The sequence below is a fragment of the Typopeltis vanoorti genome, chromosome 12 (assembly GCF_054136105.1).
Source record: "Typopeltis vanoorti isolate ZY-2024b chromosome 12, IOZ_Tvanoo_1.0, whole genome shotgun sequence".
In the NCBI taxonomy this organism is placed as follows: domain Eukaryota; kingdom Metazoa; phylum Arthropoda; class Arachnida; order Uropygi; family Thelyphonidae; genus Typopeltis; species Typopeltis vanoorti.
The window spans coordinates 107,664,841-107,683,922 of record NC_143560.1 but is presented as its reverse complement, the minus strand read 5'-3'; the positions used below and the strand labels follow the sequence as shown (position 1 = coordinate 107,683,922).

The 19,082-nt window shown below is 36.3% G+C and overlaps 1 protein-coding gene across 4 annotated transcripts in view; it reads left to right on the top strand.

Annotated features, from left to right (window-relative positions):
* The window catches only part of Cc2d2a (Coiled-coil and C2 domain containing 2A), a 518,960-nt gene that overhangs the window by 137,363 nt on the left and 362,515 nt on the right, over positions 1–19,082 (top strand). For all 4 annotated transcript variants that reach the window (XM_090401677.1, XM_090401676.1, XM_090401674.1 and 1 more), the window contains exon 11: positions 16,124–16,264. In XM_090401677.1, coding sequence (XP_090257803.1) covers positions 16,124–16,264 — 141 coding nt within the window. The remainder of the gene's footprint in view (positions 1–16,123; positions 16,265–19,082) is intronic.

Genomic DNA, 19,082 nt, shown 5'->3' with positions numbered 1-19,082 from the left:
GAGCTTTCAGATTTACTATAATATGATTTACTTTGTATATGCTTATACATTCAAAAATTCAGTTGTAAATTAATCTATAAATAAAAGATGAAACAAAATAATGATTGAGCAATAATCATAAATTTGTTCAAGGACAGAATAATCGTCCATATTAACCAAAATTTAGAAAAGAAGTTGTCTGACTCATTTAAATTACATCTGTTAAATATTCTCATAGATCCTTTTTGTTCAAGTAAATTACTCTTGTGATAATTACTCTTGAAAGTATAGAGACCTCAATAAAGGTTGAAACTAGTTCGGGTAGTGGCCCTTCCCTTAATGCATAACATTATACATATCCACAAGGAGATATGTTTTGCATTATGGGAGATACTGAGATAGGATCGATGTTAGCTTGCTCCACCTTTGCAACGAGTTGCCCGTTGTTGTATAACCTTACCCCAGTCCTGAAGATACTTTCAGGTGCAAACTTTGTTTGCTCACACTTGGATAAAGGATTAAACTAAATTTATTATACTCTTGTGATTATTTATTTTTATTTATTTTTGAGATTATATGGGTTGTTGTTATGTAGTTGCAGAAAAAATACAATTTATTTTGTTAAGTAGTAGTGATTTTGTTATATATTTTTGCAATATTGCATAAATATATATAGTCTACAATATATTTATTTGTTTTCATTTTTTTGGATATAGAAATTAATGAAACTGAATATGTTATTCAGTTTCATATTTTAAGTAAGTTGTCACTGAGTGGAGTGCTGGACAAAGATAGACTTGCTTTGTGAAATGTTGTTTATTGTCGCATCTTGTTCAAACCCAAACTGCCACATTATTGTGCCAGTTTGGAAGACAATTGTTGGTTGGTGCAGTTGTCACCCAGTCTGCTAATTTTTTGGAATGTATGCTTCTGTTAAAAGTGTGGCAGATGAGGCATTTGAAGAATGATAGTAGCATGTTAAAGTGACAGTTGGGAGTATGTATACAATGATCATCTACATAGAGATATGAATGTGTGATTGAGTTTATTGCTTAACCCAATAACAGATACAGTAATAGAGAATGCAAATATGGCATTTGCTATGGAATACTTTGGGTATCTGGATAAATGTAATGTTCATATTTGGAAAGTTTTGTTGATTTGGGCAACAAGGTTGGTCAAATGAATAAAGATGGATATTATTATTATTATTATTATTAATAATATCCATCTTTATTCATTTGACAAACCTTGTTGCCCAAATCAACAAAACCTTACTACAAGGACTACAAGGGGGGTGATTATGAAGCATGGAATGAGGAGTTAGCTGGAAAAGAGATCAATGCAGCTTGGGGGATTTTCAAAAACTACTTAGTAGATGCAATGTCTAAATGTATACCATGGGTGAGAAGGTTAAATAAGGTAGGTGTGAGATGGATGAATGAAGAGATTAAGCATGCAATACAGAGAAAAAGGGCATTGTGGAGGCAGCATAAGAGAAGTGGAAGTAACCAATTTCATGAGGTCTACAAAGACCAGGCAAGGAGGGTGACTTGGTTGCTGAGAGTAGCTAAAGAGGGGTATGAACAGCAGTTAGCTAATGAAGCCAAAAAGAATCCTAGGGAGTTCTTTCGATATGTAGCCAGCAAAAGAAAGAATGATTATGGAAGGATGACATTGATTGGAGGAAATGGTATAAAGACAGCCGTTGCAGAATGTGTGGTGGAGATACTTAATGAGCAGTTCATAAAGATCTTTCAATCTTGTGAATGTGACTTCATGGAGAGATTAAGAGCAGTTGATGATGGGGAGGAGAGACTGACTGTAAGTGAGCAAGAGGTGTTTGGGGAGTTGAGTAAACTAGATGTAAATAAGGCTGTGGGACTTGATAATATATCACCGCGTATTCTGAAGGAATGTGCCAGAGAGTTGACACCTGCCTTGACATATTTTTTTAATACAAGTCTTGCACTTGGTCAAGTCCCTAAAGAGTGGAAGGAGGGCAAGATTGTGCCACTTCATAAAGGTGGTGATCGAACTCAAGCATCAAACTATAGGCCTATCTGTGTGTCAGGTGTTGTGGTTAAGTTGTTGGAGAAGCTTGTGAGAACTAGGATCCAGAGTTGGGTTGACAACAATGGTATAATCTTTGATGGACAGCATGGATTTACTAAAGGGAGGTCATGTTTTAGTAATCTACTTACTCATTACAATAAAGTGACTGCTTCCTTGGACAGAGGAGAAGGATACACAGTAATATACTTGGATTTCACAAAAGCTTTTGATTGAGTACCTCATGATAAGTTGACAGTCAAACTAGAGCAGATGGGGTTGGATATTAGATTAGTGCATTGGATTGGAGACTGGCTATCTGATAGGTATCAACAAGTTGTGTATGGGGGTGCAATATCCAGGAAAAGGAAAGTCACTAGTGGAGCGCCTCAGGGGTCTGTTTTAGGGCCATTACTGTTTAACTTGTATATTAATGATATTGGCGAAGATTTGGATGGAGATATTCAGTTGTTTGCAGATGATGCAAAGTTGGGACGAACCATAAAGAGTAGTGAAGATGTTGTGGCCTTGCAAGAAGACTTGAATAAATTGAGTGATTGGGCAAGCAAATGGGGATGTGAATTCAATGTTGCAAAATGTAAGGTTTTAAAATTTGGAAAACAAAGATGGGATGCAGAATTTATGCTTGGTGAGAATATATTGTTGGAAGTAGAGGAAATAAGAGATCTGGGGGTGATAGTGGATAAGGATCTAAAATTTAGGGGACACATTGCCAAAATTGTGAAGACAACACAAAGACTTCTGGGAATGATGCGGAGGACACTGATGTGTAGAAGTAGGGAGATTCTTGTTCCATTGTATAAGGCTTTGATTAGGCCACACATGGACTATTGTGCCCAGATTTGGTCACCTGGTTTTCAGAAGGATGAAGAGATGTTGGAAAGGGTCTAAAGGCGACTGACTAAGGTAGTTTCTGACCTCTGGAATGCTGAGTATGATGAAAGATTGAAAAGATGTAATTTGCAGAGTCTAGTGGAGAGAAGGAAGAGGGGAGATATGATAGAGACCTACAAGTTGGTAAGGGGTTATTATAAGATCAATGGTGGAGAAGTTCTACAGAGAATAGTGGGAGATCAGGGGAGAACCAGAGGTCATCCCTGGAAACTGTATAAAGAGGGTGTGAGTAGGGGAGGAGAGGCAGATTTTTTTCGTGCAGAGTTGTGAGTGATTGGAATGCCTTGCCTGAGAGTGTGGTGTCTGCAAGGAGTTTGAATGTGTTTAAGACACGGTATGATGAGATGTGTGTGAGATAAAAGGACCTCCTAGATGAGTCTTTGACTCCATGAGGTCTTGCTTAATAATAAAGATGGATATAGTGTATTGTTATTAGTAAATCTATAGATTGGATATGCATTCAGCTGGAGAAGGATAATTGATATATAGAAAGGAGAGAGAGAGCAGGTGAGCGAATATAATTAAAGCGTTGTGGTAGCCATTAGCTGCAAAGTTTGAGGATAAACATCCATCAGTCATTACAGGTAATGCAAAAACTGGAGAGAAAGCTGACAGCCCAGATAAAAAAATTCAGAAGACAGACCATATAATGGAAGTTTACTTAATAGGCAAAACCTTATGTTTTAGAGATAAATAAGAACCACCACTTTGATATTCCCCATACTTTTCCATGGTGTATGTGTGCAGGTGTCTGACATAAGCAAGTTGATCCCTTATTGATTGAGAAACATTGTTGCAGAATGTATAATGGTGTATTATATTGTGCATTAGTTGATTTGTTACCTTTCTTAGGAATGGATTGAAGATCGGCTAATTTCAAGATATATAAATACCAGTGGATTATGAGAGAATAAAAAGGTAAAATAGAACAGAAGCTACCATTCTGAAGTATGAGGTCTTTAGAACAATTGAAGAAATGCCATAAGGACATATTTGGTATACATTTTGGACAAGATTACGGAAACCTTTTCCTGGAGAAAAATGAAAGGAGGTATTGAGTGTTCATGTTCCGAACAGTGGAGAACATTTTACCATGATCATCAACACAAGAATTGAGGAAAAGAAGCCAATAGTTTGGCTTTACCATTGCTTTACATTTACTTTTGCATTTAGATGTTAAAACCATCTGAATGCAAAAGAAAAGTGAAGCATGTTTGGAGAAAAGTTATAGTTAATAACAAGAAACCAGAAAGCATGATTGCCATTTGGATAGGGTTTCTGCTCTCTTTTGGCCCTTCTGAAATCATTTTTAAATGTGTTGATAATTTGCTTTCAATTATTTTGAGTTTTAGTATAAACAGAAAAGGAAGATGAATGATTTCATTGAAACCAAGTTTATTTTATTTTTTTATTTATTTTTTGTCAGTCCCACTAACAGACAATTTATGATTAACCTGTAATATGTTAATATTAATAGTGTGAATTGGCTAAGGATCAGATAATTTGAAAATACTCTACAGGCAAAACATGAAACTTTTACAAATCACTTCATATCTTCAATAAGCAGGATGGTAGTCATACACCTGGTGATTAACTATTAAACCACCTATTAAATCATCTGGAATTTGATTTGTTTTCCATAATCCACAACCTGTTGGATTGAGAGTAGGTTTGCTCTCGCTTAGCCAACCAGGCTAGCAGTATGCTTGTTTTTTCTTTTGTTCAGTTGAAAGTTTTTTTTTTCACTTGGTTAGACTATAATAAATTTAGTTTAATCCTTTATCCAAGTGTGAGCAAACAAAGTTTCGCCTGAAAATATCTTCAGGACTGGGGTAAGGTAGTACAACAACGGGCAACTCGTAGCAAAGGTGGACCAAGCTAACATCACTCCTATCTCAGTATCTCCCATAATGCAAAACACATCTCCTTGTGGATATGTATAATGTTATACATTAAGGGAAGGGCCACTACCCAGACTAGTTTCAACCTTTATTGAGGTCTCTTCAGTGGGAGCCAGGAACAGAAGTGGAGATACCAGTCAGAAGCAATGGCGAGGTCATCTTTACCTACAGGAGTTGCCAAACAGTGTGCTACCTTTTTATTAAATAACTCTGGATTTAGAGAAAGATGTTGAAAGTTTATTTTTCACTTGGTTAGACTATAATTGCATAATGCATAACATTATACATATCCACAAGGAGATGTGTTTTACATTATGGGAGATACTGAGATAGGAGTGATGTTAGCTTGGTCCACCTTTGCTACGAGTTGCCCGGTTGTACTACCTTACCCCAGTCCTGAAGGTATTTTCAGGTGCAAACTTTGTTTGCTCACACTTAGATAAGGATTAAACTAAATTTATTATAGTCTAACCAAGTGAAAAATAAACTTTCAACATCTTTCTCTAAATCCAGAGTTATTTAATAAAAAGGTGACACACCGTTTGGCAACTCCTATAGGTAAAGATGATCTTGCCATTGCTTCTGCCTGGTATCTTCACTTCTGGGCCTGGCTCCCACTGAAGCGACCTCATTAAAGGTTGAAACTAGTCTGGGTAGTGGTCCTTCCCTTAATGCATAACATTATACATATCTGCAAGGAGATGTGTTTTGCATTATGGGAGATACTGAGATAGGAGTGATGTTTTGGTTCACCTTTGCTACAAGTTTCCCAGTGTTGTACTACCTTACCCCAGTCCTGAAGATATTTTCAGGCACAAACTTTGTTTGCTCACACTTGGATAAAGGATTAAACTAAATTTATTATTATCTTTTGTTCAGTCTTGGCACACTCCTTGGAAAAACAAGGCTTAGTTAAGATACAAGTATTTAAAGGAATGGGGAATGACTGTTTCTGTACAAATAATAAAGACTAAAAATAATGAGAGGATTATCCCACTTGACACTCTTAGAATGCTAGATAATGCGTTGATGAGATTGGGTAAATTAATTGATGGATGAAGAAATCAGTATCAGATTATGGTCTGAATTGCCTGAAGGATAAACACTATCTATACTGCACTTAGAAGGATCGTATTACATAGCGAATGCTTTAGCATTTCTGTCTGAGGGACGAGGGCGCTGTAAAGTAAAGAAAGCTGGCATTGGGAACATTAAAATCTTGAAGTTGACTTCATTATTAGGAAGGTTGGACTGAAGAAAATCAGCATTTAAAGAAAGGAAATCACATAGTTCAGTGGTTATTGACAATAGGAGAGCAGTAGAGATAGCATATGGATTTCATAGATTAAGTTTCAAAAATTTGTAGAATGGCAAGTATGAGAAGGTTCAAGAAGACCTGGCAGATGATCATCAAGGTGGAGAGGTGAACTACATCATTCAGTGGGAAATGACTGGGGGGGTCATCGCCAGAGACAGAGAAATGTGTAAAAATACGGAGAAGATCATTGTCCAGCAGTGGATGGATAAAGAATGCCAGACAAGGAAATCCCTGGGACCCGATGGTCCAGGGATATAACTTTACCATGGCCTGGGATTTTATTCTTCCCATTCTAGTTATGCTGTTTAATTATTTTCTCTTGTCGGGACACATACCAAGTGAATTTGTAGCAAGCTATACTATCCTCATTCCAAAACCTAATAGAGATCATACCTTAATCAGCACCTAGAGAGACCTATTTCTCTATCTAATTCTGACTACAAGATACTTTACTGCATTATCTGGCCTCAGTTGGCCACTAGAGGGCTACATGGTGTGTAGTGTTTGTAGAGAGTTCCTGAAAAGATAAGTATTATTTTAAGTAATAATTGGTAAATTTGCTTGACTCTTATAGTATTGTTTACTTTTCATATCTTAGCGTGTCTGTATGATTTTTGTGTGTTTTCTGAGTTATTTCAATTAGTAATTTGATAGATATGATTAATAGCACACATATGGTGCCAATAAGAAGGAATACAATGGTGTCCAGATCGCCATCTTTGTTTAAAAATTTTAATATAAAGGAGTTTATTCATTGCACCATTTGTGAGATGTATGGTTTGAGAAGAGCAGTTGGAGTCTGGTTAGACAATGATAGTGAAGCGAATGTGTGCAGAAAGTGTAAGGAATGTGAGGATTTAAAGTGTGTTTCAGATCATGAGAGTGATATCATTGTTGAAAGTCAGAATATAGAAAATAGTGATATGAGAGGTATGAATAGTGATATTTGTGAGGTAGTACCAGATAGCTGTGAGAGCGCTGTTGAAAGTGAGAATGAAGGTAAAAATACAGAATGAATGAATGGATTAATGGATAATAAAAACGATGAGACAGATGCAATGAGTGAGATTGCAAGGTTGCACGGAGCGATACATAGGGCGAATCGGCAACTGGAGCATTGGCAAAAATGTTTACCGAGTGTACCAACTAATAAACAGCAACAGAATGATAAGAAAATTAAGAGTATGATTGTGAGTGTAATGAAATGAAAGAGCGAGTGTTGTACGGAGATTCTTTAGTAAGAGGTGTGATAGATGATTGTTTGACAAAATTGTACCAACCTGGTGTGAACATTAAGGATGTAAGTGAGTCCATTAGAGCGCAAAAGCAGAGGGTGAAAGAATTGATAGTAGTAGCAGGAACGAATGGTTTGAAAGGAGACAAAATGGCTATGAAAGAGGATTTGAAGGAATTACTTGAGGTAGCAAAAGAGAAGAATGAGAGAGGTAGGATGGTGAGTCTGTTTCTGCAGTATGACAGTGAAGAGTATAGAAGGAGGGCCAAAATTGCTAATGACTTTATGTGTGGATTATGCAGGAGGAGTAGTGTGGAATTTGAATTTGTGGACGCGTGAAGTCAGTTCGATGGGCGAAAGGATTTATATAAGATGGATGGTTTGCATTTGAGTGGATTTGGTATACGGAGACTTGAAAAGGTGTTGTTGAATGAAGTGGAAGTGCAGAATCAGGGAAACTAGAGTTATTAAGGGGGGGGGAGTAGATATGCAGACTTTAGGGAGATAGTTGAGTGTATGAATGTGTGTAATATGTCTGAGCGAGTATGAAGGGCAACAAATCAGAATGAGATAGTTTGTATAAGGCATCAAAATAGGGATGGGACAAATGGGCTTCTGCAATTCTTGTATACTAATGCCAGAAGTATTAGGAACAAGAAGTAAGAATTTTTGGCCTTGGTTAGCACTTCCAGGCGACAGGTTATTGGCATTGGTGAACATGGCTGACAGAAGATGATATAGCTAGTGGTATTGAATGTCAGGGGTATAGTGTGTTCAGGAGTGACATGGAGAATAAAATGGGGGGGGAGTGTTATTGATGATAGCTGATGAGCTGCAGCCAAGGAGAATAGAAGTTGAACTGCAGGATAGAGAAAAGAGCACATTTGAGGCTATTTGGTGTGAGATTGAGGCTAGCAGAACAAAATATACAATTGGGTGCTGCTATAGACCAAGTGATGGAATAGATGGTGGAGATAGTATGCATAAGCAAATAGAAGAAATGAGTGGAAGGCGGGTAATTATTATGGGAGATTTCAATATAGTAACATTGATTGGAAGGAGGAGAGGACACATGGGAGGAAGGAATTGGATTTTATGATGTTATTAAGGGATAACTATCTACGGCAGCATGTAATGGAAAATACTAGAAGTCAGAGAGTGCTTGACCTCTGAATTGAATCTGAGAATTTGACTGTAACAAATATGACCATGTTGCCACCAATTGGTGAGAGTGATCATAGGGTCTTGACTTGGGAGGTGGCTAAAGGTTTGGAATTTACAATTAAAACACTACACATGTGGAATTATCGGGCTGGTAAGTATGACAAGCTTAGGAGTTTCATTGGTTTATTGCCATGGCATGAAAAATTGCAAGGGCTGGATGTTGATAGCTTGGGAGGTGGTTAAGAAGTGTTTGCAGGAGGCAATGGCTGATTATATACCTAGAGTCTGAATAATAAATCAAGTAGGGGTTAAATGGATGAATAACACCATTAAGCTTGAGCTGCAAAAAAAAATAAACAACTGTAGAGGGAATTTAAAGAAAAAAGTGATTGGCAGACACATGAACTGTATAAAGTGCAGGCCAGAAGCGTAACGAGTGTGGTAAGAAAAGCAAAAGCGGATTATGAAAGAACATTAGCCATGCAGGCTAAAGAGAATCCCAAACAGTTTTTTAGATATGTTGCAAATAAAAGAAAAAATGTATATGGCAGAATGATTTTAAAGACTGCCGATGGTAGGGAGGTAACTGAATCAGTTGATATAGTGGAATTACTGAGCGAGCACTTTGCGAGAGTTTATCATCCAGGTGGTAACATTGCAGGAATGAAAGACCCAACAGCTTATACGGGAATTGTGGTGAATGAAGTGGAGGTGAATAGTCTATTACAAAACCTCAATGTCAATATATCTGTGGGATTGGATGGTATCTCAGCTCATGTCGTACGTGAAGTGGCTAAAGAATTGTTAGTGCCCTTGACCATTTTGTTTAATTTGAGTCTCGGGTCTGGGTTAGTCCCAAGGGGATGGAAAGAGGGGAAAATAGTTCCACTGCATAAAGGAGGTTTCAAGAGTGATGATGTAAATTACTGACTGATCAGCATATCAGGAATCGTTGTCAAGGTCTTGGAGAAAATAGTCAAGAGAAAAATACAGGATTAAATAGATGAAAATGGGATACTGTATGGGAGACAGCATGGTTTTGTGAAGGGTAGATCATTCCTCAGTAACTTGCTCACATTTTATAACACAGTGACGGCTGAACTGGATAAGGGTAATGAGTTTACAATGATTCTACTGGACCTTGCCAAGGCCTTTGACAGGATACCACATGGAACCCTAGAAGACTAGGGGCCATACATGGAAGCTGGGCAAGAGTGTGGTTAGCAAGGGGTGTTAGAGCTAGTTTTTTTTACTTGGAGAGTGGTGAATGAGTGGAATAAGCTGTCAGAGTCTGTTGTGGGTGCTGTGACTGTAAATGAGTTCAAGGCGAAGTATGATAGATATTGTGTGAATGTCGAATAGTTGTTCTTGTTATGATGTTAGGGCCTCTCTCGATGAGTCTATGGACTCCTTGGAGTTGCCTGTAATTATAATAATAATAATAATAATTATCAATAATAGACTCAATTTAAGGCTGAGATACATAAGCACACAGGTATGTGGAGTTCCAGGCCAAGCAGTAGAATTTAATCTGTTTCTTCTATGTGATCTACTAAGTATAGTAGATCATATAGCAGAAACTGATTAAAGAAGCACTGCCATTGGCTGCTTTTTCGTATTAATGAAATTTCCAATGCAATCCATTGCTCTTTGCATTGGTTCCTGAACCTTACTTACAGGAAGTCGACAATGCATGTGCTCTGTGAGGAATAACAGTTCCTTCAACTATGAAGAAAAATTAGGTATTACTATATGCCCATGTTGTAGTGAGAACTTTAAAGGATAATGATTCCATATACATATTTTTTGGTATTTTGGAAAAATTCAGCAAGATCAGTGCATTAACTGCTGATGCAAACAAAAAAATTCAGTTTTGGGAAAGTGGGATCTTAGAGATATTCCTTTTGTACTAATCCCTAGGAGAGAACCCCCTCATTATACTTGGAATTTCCTTTTCCATTTACTATGTATTAGCAGATCAAGAACTCATACAAGAACATTGAACCATTAGAAGACTGAAAATTCGACCACTTTCCATTTCTTCTAAAGCTATAGTACTTAAAACCATAATCTTCCTGCTCAGTTGTACATAATAAATATCATAGACATCAGAGAAGCTGCAGAAAAGTAATTATATAGTAAGCCTGTACAATTTTTTTGGTTCAAACGGTACCAAGAAATTAAAAAAAAAAAGGAATTTCTTCAATTGTCAAAGAAGCATAGGGGATTTTGGCTTCCAGTGTTAAAATTCAACTGTTTAAGTAATTCAACTTTAAAAATCCATATAATGTTGCACATCAATCACACGTGTAGATCTTCTTCGGTACTACTTGGGTACTACTCCTGTTTAGAGTAAATGATTATAAAGGTCCACAAACAGAGATTGTTGCTTAATATTACAGCATTCTATGTTAAACTCTAAGATTGCTACTACATTCTGGCATTGACATTCTTTCCATTAAAAAAAAGTAAAATTTGGTATGAAGAAATCTTTAACCTCTTTTGCCATGAACTTCCACAATTGAGTACTGACAACAACACTGTTTCATAATTTATTGAGGTTTCAAGGATTCCCTAACAGGAGGGATCTTGCTTGGAGAATTGCGTGTGACCACCTTTAAGTCAATGCCATCAAATGGAGAGATCCAATTTGTGAACAGTAGAACATGCATTCTACAGCTGCCCGCTTGCCCTGCATATTTGGAACAGATTATGTAATGTGTTGGGCATTCTATTACTTACAACAAACCAGGTTATTTTTTTGCAGTACCCACCACCTGTCAGCAATGGGAAGAGAATTTTGATTTTTATAATTAATGAATTAAAATACCATTTATGGAAGTTTAGAAAGAAACATGGATTTGAAAACCAGCAATATGACATCCAAATGCTTTATAATATTACACCGTGGAAATTTTATTGTTCAGTCAGAGGATTATTGTATTTAGAAAGAAGTATTCTGTGAGATATCAAATTTTTGGCTAAGTGATGTAGACCACCCATATTATGCAATAGTCACCAGGAGGAGTAAAATTCTGTCTATTTTTACTATGAGAGGTTTTATAAATGGTTCCATCCTCTTAGTTTAATGTGGTCTCATGGTCAGTTGCAGGAATCACTGAAGAGCAATCCCAAGCAGAGATGGCCAACTCAAGGCAGTTAACCCAGATGGGGCTAACCACCTGGGTATCGGTCATCTTTGTGCTTTAGTTTCCATTGGTCTTTTGGTTGTTCATCTATATGAGATTGGTGAAAAAGGAAAACTGATAGCCTTTGGCTATATGATGATATAAAAGAGCTGAGGCCCTTTTTCCTAATACTATCAGACTCTCTTGCACTACTATACTAACTACTCTAGGCCTATGATGAGCAACTCTTTACTTTTTCTTTACTCAATAAAGGTCTCATCAGTCGTCTGGCTATTGGTCCTTCCCATAATGTATAGCAATATACTTGTCCATAAGTATATGTGCTTTGCATTATGGGATACTTGTTTGCTCACACTTGGATAAAGGATGAAACCAAGAATACAATATCAGTCATCTGGCTAGTGGTCCTTCCCATAATGTATAGTATTATACTTGTCCTTAAGGATATGTGCTTTGCATTATGGGATACTTGTTTGTTCACACTTGGATAAAGTATGAAACCAAGAATACAATTTCTTGGCATCTTTAATTTTTAGAGGAAATAAATAAACTTGATGTCAGTAAGGGGATAGGATTTGATGACATATCACCACATGTCTTAAGTTATTGTTCCAGGAGATTGGCATGCCTGTTTAATAAGAGTCTTGCAACAGCACAGGTTCCAAGAGAGTGGAAAGAAGGTAAAACTGTTCTGCTGCATAAAGGCAGTGATAATGCTACGGCTACAAATTATAGCCCAATCTTTATATATATATATGGAGTTGTGGTTAAACTATTCGAGGGATTAGTGAGAACTAGGATACAGGAATGGATTGATAACAGCAGCATTCTCTGTGGTGGTGGTGAGCATGGGTTTGTTAAAGGGAAATCATGTTTCACTAAGTTACTGATTTGCTATAACAAAGTGACAAATGTCTTGGACAAGTGAAATGCATATACAGCGGTTTAGATTTTGTAAAAGTTTTTGATATTTATTTGTTAAATAAATTGAAGGAAATGGGATTGGATAACAGACTAGTGAGTTCTGTCATTGACTGGCTGTCAGATTGGTATCAGAAAGTTGCATATGGGGATGCAGTATCCCAAAGAAAGGTTACTAGTGGTGTGCCACAGGGCAGCTGTTTGCAGATGATGCAAAATTGGGGAGATCAATGGAGTCAAGCAAATGTTCTGGCCGTATAGGAGGACTTGAATAAATGGTGTGAATGGGCAAGTAAGTGAAACTGTCATTGGTAAGGTAATTTCAAAGTGTAAGGTTTTGAAATTTGGTAAGCAACAATAGGAGGGAAACTTTAAAGGAAGTAGAAGAAATGAGAGATCTGGGAGTGGTGGTGGACACAGACCTGAAATTCAGGGACCACATTGCACAAGTTGTGAAGTCATCACATGGGATTATGGCAATGATGCAGAGGGCTCTGACATGCAGAAATAAAGAGGTTAGGATTATATTGTATAATGCCTTGATAATGCCTCACATGGATTATTGTACACATATTTGGTCATCGGGTTTTCTTGGTGATGAGGATGTGTCAGAAAGGATCCAGAGAAGTTTCACAAAAGTAGTAAGTGGCTTTGAAATGTGGAGTATGAAGACAGATTGAAAGAATGTAAATTGCAAACCCTTGTGAATAGAAGGAGAGAGTGATATGATTGAAACATATGAGTTAGTTAGGGGTTGTTATCAGGTTGACATGAAAGAAATTTTTTGTAGAATGTTAGAGGGGGGGAGGAACAAGAGGCCATCCCTGGAAACTGTATATGGAGGGTGGGAGCAGAAGAGTGAGGAGAAGATTCTTTGTATGGAGAGTGGTTGGTGAGTGGAATGCATTGCCTGAGCATGTTGTGAATGGAGACATATTGAATCACTTTAAGGCACAGTTGGATGAGTTTTGTGTGTGATAGTGTGTACCTCTCACGATGAGTCTTTCACCCCATGGAGGTCAAATATTAATAATATTAATGGGCAATTTACACCATAGAAACCTCAATTCATTGTGGTTTGTCTATATAAAACAAAGACAAACCTCAATGAATTGAGGTTCTATGGTGCAAATTTCCCATTGATATTATTAACATCTGATCTCCATGTGGTGAAAGACTCATATTCTCTATAAGAAATTAGTAGGAATATTAATAAAGAAAAGAATAGACAGAAATCACATTCGACTGTAAACTGCAAACATAAAAATCAATTATGAACAGTTGTGAAGAAACAGATGACTAACTAGCAGTGGGTTTCAGGAGTGCGTACTAGGACTACTGGTATTTAATTTGTGCATAAATAATATATAAAATGATCTGAGTAGAAATTTACAGTTTTTTTTTCCCACACATGTTGCAATATTAGGTATAGTAGTAGTTGATATAGGAAATCTAAGTATGATTTGAATAGATTGATAATGTGAGCAAAGGATAATGGTTACCAACTCAGTGTTGCAAAGTGTAATGTGTTTCCTCATTGCAGTGTATTGCAATACATGCATACAATATACTACACTGATGAAAACTGGACTGCAGGAAATTGATGAGGGTAGGGATTTGACGGTGATGGTAGATTGAGTTGTAGTTCAGAGGGTATATTGCAGAAGTGACCTATTGCTGAATGGGTTTTATCATTAATGCAAAAGATATTTTTCAGTACATGACAAGAAGAGTTATAATATTATATACCAGCCTGGCTGGCCGAGTGGTTAGCGTATCTGCTCTCCAGCCAAACGGCTGCGGGTTCGAATCCTGCTGTGGGCATGGATGTTTGTGATTGCCTCTGGAAATACTAGTGGTGGTCAACGGTAGATGGCATTGGTGTAGTTGTGGTCAGTTGGGGAAATAAGCTGTGGAGACAGTTGTAGAGCCGGTGCCCTCCCTCGATGAGTCTTTGGACTCCATGAAGGTGTCAAATAATAATAATTAGAGAGAGAGAACAAGATATCTATCATCCCAGGAAATTGTGTAAGTGTGTAGTTAGAGTGTGAGGACTATATTTTTTACTTGAATAAATGGAATAAATTGCCAGATGCATTCATGAGTGTTTTGTTGATGAATGAGTGCAAGTTAAAGCATGAATAGGTATTGTGTGAATAATAGTTAGCATGTACCTTCCAAAATAAGTCTCTGGACTCCACGAAATGGAAATGCCCATCTAATAATAATAATAATAATGTGCTGTCCATTTTGTAACAAGTGATTTTATGCTCCAGTGATGCTGGTTTGAAATGAAATATTAGCAGCTGAGTACAATATTATATTTATTTTATTATTATTATTATTCCTGATACCTCCAAGGAGTCCGAAGACTCATCGCGGGAGGACATCTTCAACTGTCTCTACACCTTACCTCTACTACAAATCAACGCCATCTACCGCCCACCTCCAACACCACCACAACTAGTAATTTTTGTCTGTAAATTGCGTGTGTTCTGAAGGGCCGATTTGTATGTATGCGGGATGAAAAACCCGAGTTTCCGGGAGAAAAAACCCTGCTACCTCCGTATGAGATCGGCTAACTCACCATCGATTGAAATCGACCAGATAAAGATACCTCCCGTCACGACGAGAATCGAACTTAGGCCTATTCCAATCGAAGGGCGCAATGTACCGTCGTTCTTCCAATTGCGCTACGGAGGCACTTATTCTTCTGTGATTTTGTGAGTCTACCATAAAATGTCGACAAAACCGGAGCTTATCTACTCTTCAGAACTGTCACCAGTTTTATAGATAGTTTTCTGATGAAGATATCTTAAACCATAGTTGGAGACAGCCGTTTTATGCAGTTGATGCACTGTTCTAATTGAAATTAACACTAGAAACATTTGTTGAAATTCTTTTTTACTTTATTTTTTATTTTTAATATATGGACCATATATTACTACCTGATATAATTTGCCTGAGACAAATACTGAGACAGTTCATATAACATGAACAAACTATACGGTTCATTTCATCTGTAAGCTTATTCTTGTTTTTGTCAGTTCTCTGTCATTGCTAAGTAAAGAGCACATCGACTTGGATGTTGTCTTCACACATACTAGAACCTCCATATTACTCAGTTGGTTTTATTATGTCCTTTAGTTTGAATCCTGTATGGTATAGCTAACCCACCTTCACTGAATTAGCTAGCATCATACAGAAGTTGAGGGGGTGGGATTCTCTCTCTCAGTAACTCAGAGTTTTCTACTCCCAAAACATAAACAAGCCCCCCCCTCAAAAAAAAAAAAAGAAAGAAACAGAAAAGAAAAAAATTGACAGACAGATATGATATGCTGTCCTCTTTGATTTTTGTAAAATTAAAGTTATTGTTCTTCCTCCCCCCTTTATCTATTAATAATATTTCAAATAATGTTAATTTATTTCAAGTAGTAATATCATATATTACTACTTGAAATAAAAATAAAGTTTTTGCTGCTTATTTTAGATGATCTTCATTTATTAGACCAAGAGTATTTTGATGATGGTCATTGGTATGTGACCCAGTATTCTAAAGCCATATACAAGTCTTTACATGAGAGGTTAGAAGAAGAAGAGCTTATTTACTTTACTCCTTCTTCTAGTCCAGGTAAGAAGATATGTGTCTTCTGCAGTATATTTTGAAATTAAGAATGTTATTTATTTGGATTGTGGATGTAACAGCAGTTTCTTTTTAAAATGCAGTAAATATTCTGTTTCTCTTTTATCTTATGAGTTGAATTTTTCAATGTTCATAAAATATCAAAGCATGGATTATTTGACTATATTGAAAACTATATTCTTTCAGTTAGAGTTCATCTATATGAGATTAAGAATAACTAATGGTGTGCATCCTTGGACAATTGCTGTTGAGTTTATATATTAACAGTGCTGGAGAATTATATAGGAAGTACTCATTCATTTGCTAGTGAAGTTGGGCAGGACAGATATTTGGCAAACAGTAATGTTTCCAAATGCAAGGTTATTTGAATTTTTTGAATTGAAGTGAAGAGACTCCAGACAGAGATTTGCATATGTGATGATATTCTATAAGAAAACTGAAGATAGAGATTTGGGAATGATGGCGAATTGGAAATTCAGAAATTGTATCTCATAGGTGATAATGACTGCACCAAGGATTAAATGCTGAGAATGAATGACTGTGCCTTATAAGGAAGTTATTACATCCTTTCACCCTGAATGGGTGAAAGGAGGGATATTATTAATAATAATAATAGTATTACTTGTTCCTTGTGTTTTTCATGTTAAGCAAAGCTAGCATGGTGGGATTTCTTTTAATTATTATATTATAGTATTTTATTTTATTTTGTGTGTGTGTGTGTGTGTACGTGTGTGATATTACTTCATATTTTTGTGCTGGATACAAGTGTTCTTCTGTATTTGTTGTAATTTTGCTCATTTATGTACTTATTATTTGTTTTGTTTATGTTCTTATTGCTTTCTACTATCTGAAAAATGGTTTTAGTAAGGAAGTACACATCTGTGGCATGCAAAAAGTTAAGCAAGTTTGAGCATGGTTAGTAGTTGGAATGGGTTCAATCGTTCGATGCTGTTGGCACACTCTCCCTCGATGAGTCTTTGGACTCCCTGGAGGTGTCACATATTATTATTATTATTATTATTATTATGATAGAGACAGTGTAATTTGTAAAAGGATTTTATAGGATAGAGGTAGTCGAAAATTTTTAATACATAACTGGACGGTAAAAGAGTCCCTAAAAGTAAGTGTGACTGCTGTGGTAATTGATTGATTGAGTGGAATAGGTTAACATTTTTTTCTTTTCAGTGTGAATAATGGTTTCATCATTGATTCAGAACACAGTTGAGTTAATTTTAATTAAAGAAATAGCTGATTGCTTTAAACCGTGTCAACTAATCCAATGAACCTACTGGTTCACTGAATGAATTGACTTTAAGAAATGGTGGATCATCAGAAATTGCCTTCTTGCGATCCTGAAAGAACCCATAAGAAAATCTAGGAAAGTGGTATCCTGAGTGATATGTTCATTGAATACTAAAATGCAGCATTATTTTCACCCATATGCAGTACGCCTAATGGAGTGAGAAGAGTCCACTGTGATACATATTTGTTGAAAGTTTTTTCACTTGGTTATATTATAATTTATATTATAAATTATAATATAAATATAATTATTTATATTACAAATAATTGTTAAATTATTATAACTGCTAAATAAATAATAAATAAATATAAAAAATTGATAAATCGGAGGGAATTGTTAAAGCATTAAACCTAAATAACTAGAAAGAGACTTCCACATATCTTTAAGGAATGCAGAGAACTGACTGGAACTTCTGACTTAATGTCCAATTCTTGTCTTTGGATGGTGTGCCCCATTAATAGGTATCCACTGGGTGCTGAACAAATAAGGAGAGACTGACAATTTGGGACTTAGCCAAACAAATTGTATATTCTGTATTGACTTAAATCAGAAACAAACGTGATGGTAAAGTATGATGAATTTCATGTCAGCAGGACATTATCCAGAAGATGACTTGATGTTAAATCAGGTGTGAGACAAGGGGTGCACATTATCTATGCTGTTATCAGTTATGTATATGGATCATTTTATGAAGAAAAGTGGCATTTAAACCTGATATCAAAATTAGATATTAATCTCAGCTCTTTACTTCATGCTGATGATGTTATCCTCCTGAATAAATCCAATACAAGTCATCAGGATTTCCTAACGAAGTTGAATAACTGCTGTAAATTTGGTCTGAAAATCAGCAAAAAAGAAAAAAAAAAGTAAAAAAACAATGAAAATAGGTAGAAACATCAACTTCATCCTGAATGGAGAACCTATAGAATAAATAAAATATTTCGGCTATTTAAGTATGAATTTTAGTGAAGTTGATAAATTAAGCATGGAAGTATACAACAAAATTAGCAAAGCTAGTAGGGTAGGAAGTCCACTGAATATATTCATATGGAAATAAGAGAAAAAGTAGTCAAAACACTAATTGAGTTTCATATAAGACAGTATTTAAAGCAATTTTAACTTATGGATCTAAGATTTGGGTAAGAAATAAAACAGTTGATCAAAATCTGGAGGCCACAGGTATGAGGGATCAGTTAAAGAGATTAAGGAAGTGAACAGATGGCATCAATGGCAGCATCCTATTAAAAATGAGGATATTAGACAAGAACTTGATGTTATTAGCATTCTTGAATGTGTTAGCAGTACTAATCTCGGGTGGTATGGTCACTTAATGGGAGAGGAAAAGTTAGCAAAACAAGTGTTTTTTACCAGGATGACAAGTATGATGTCCATGTAACAATTGCTACATGGACATCAACAGGGACCATTAACTACATTCAAGACATAAATCATGCGTATATTAGTTCATGTCTCGGTTGTAGCTGAAACATATGATATCACAAT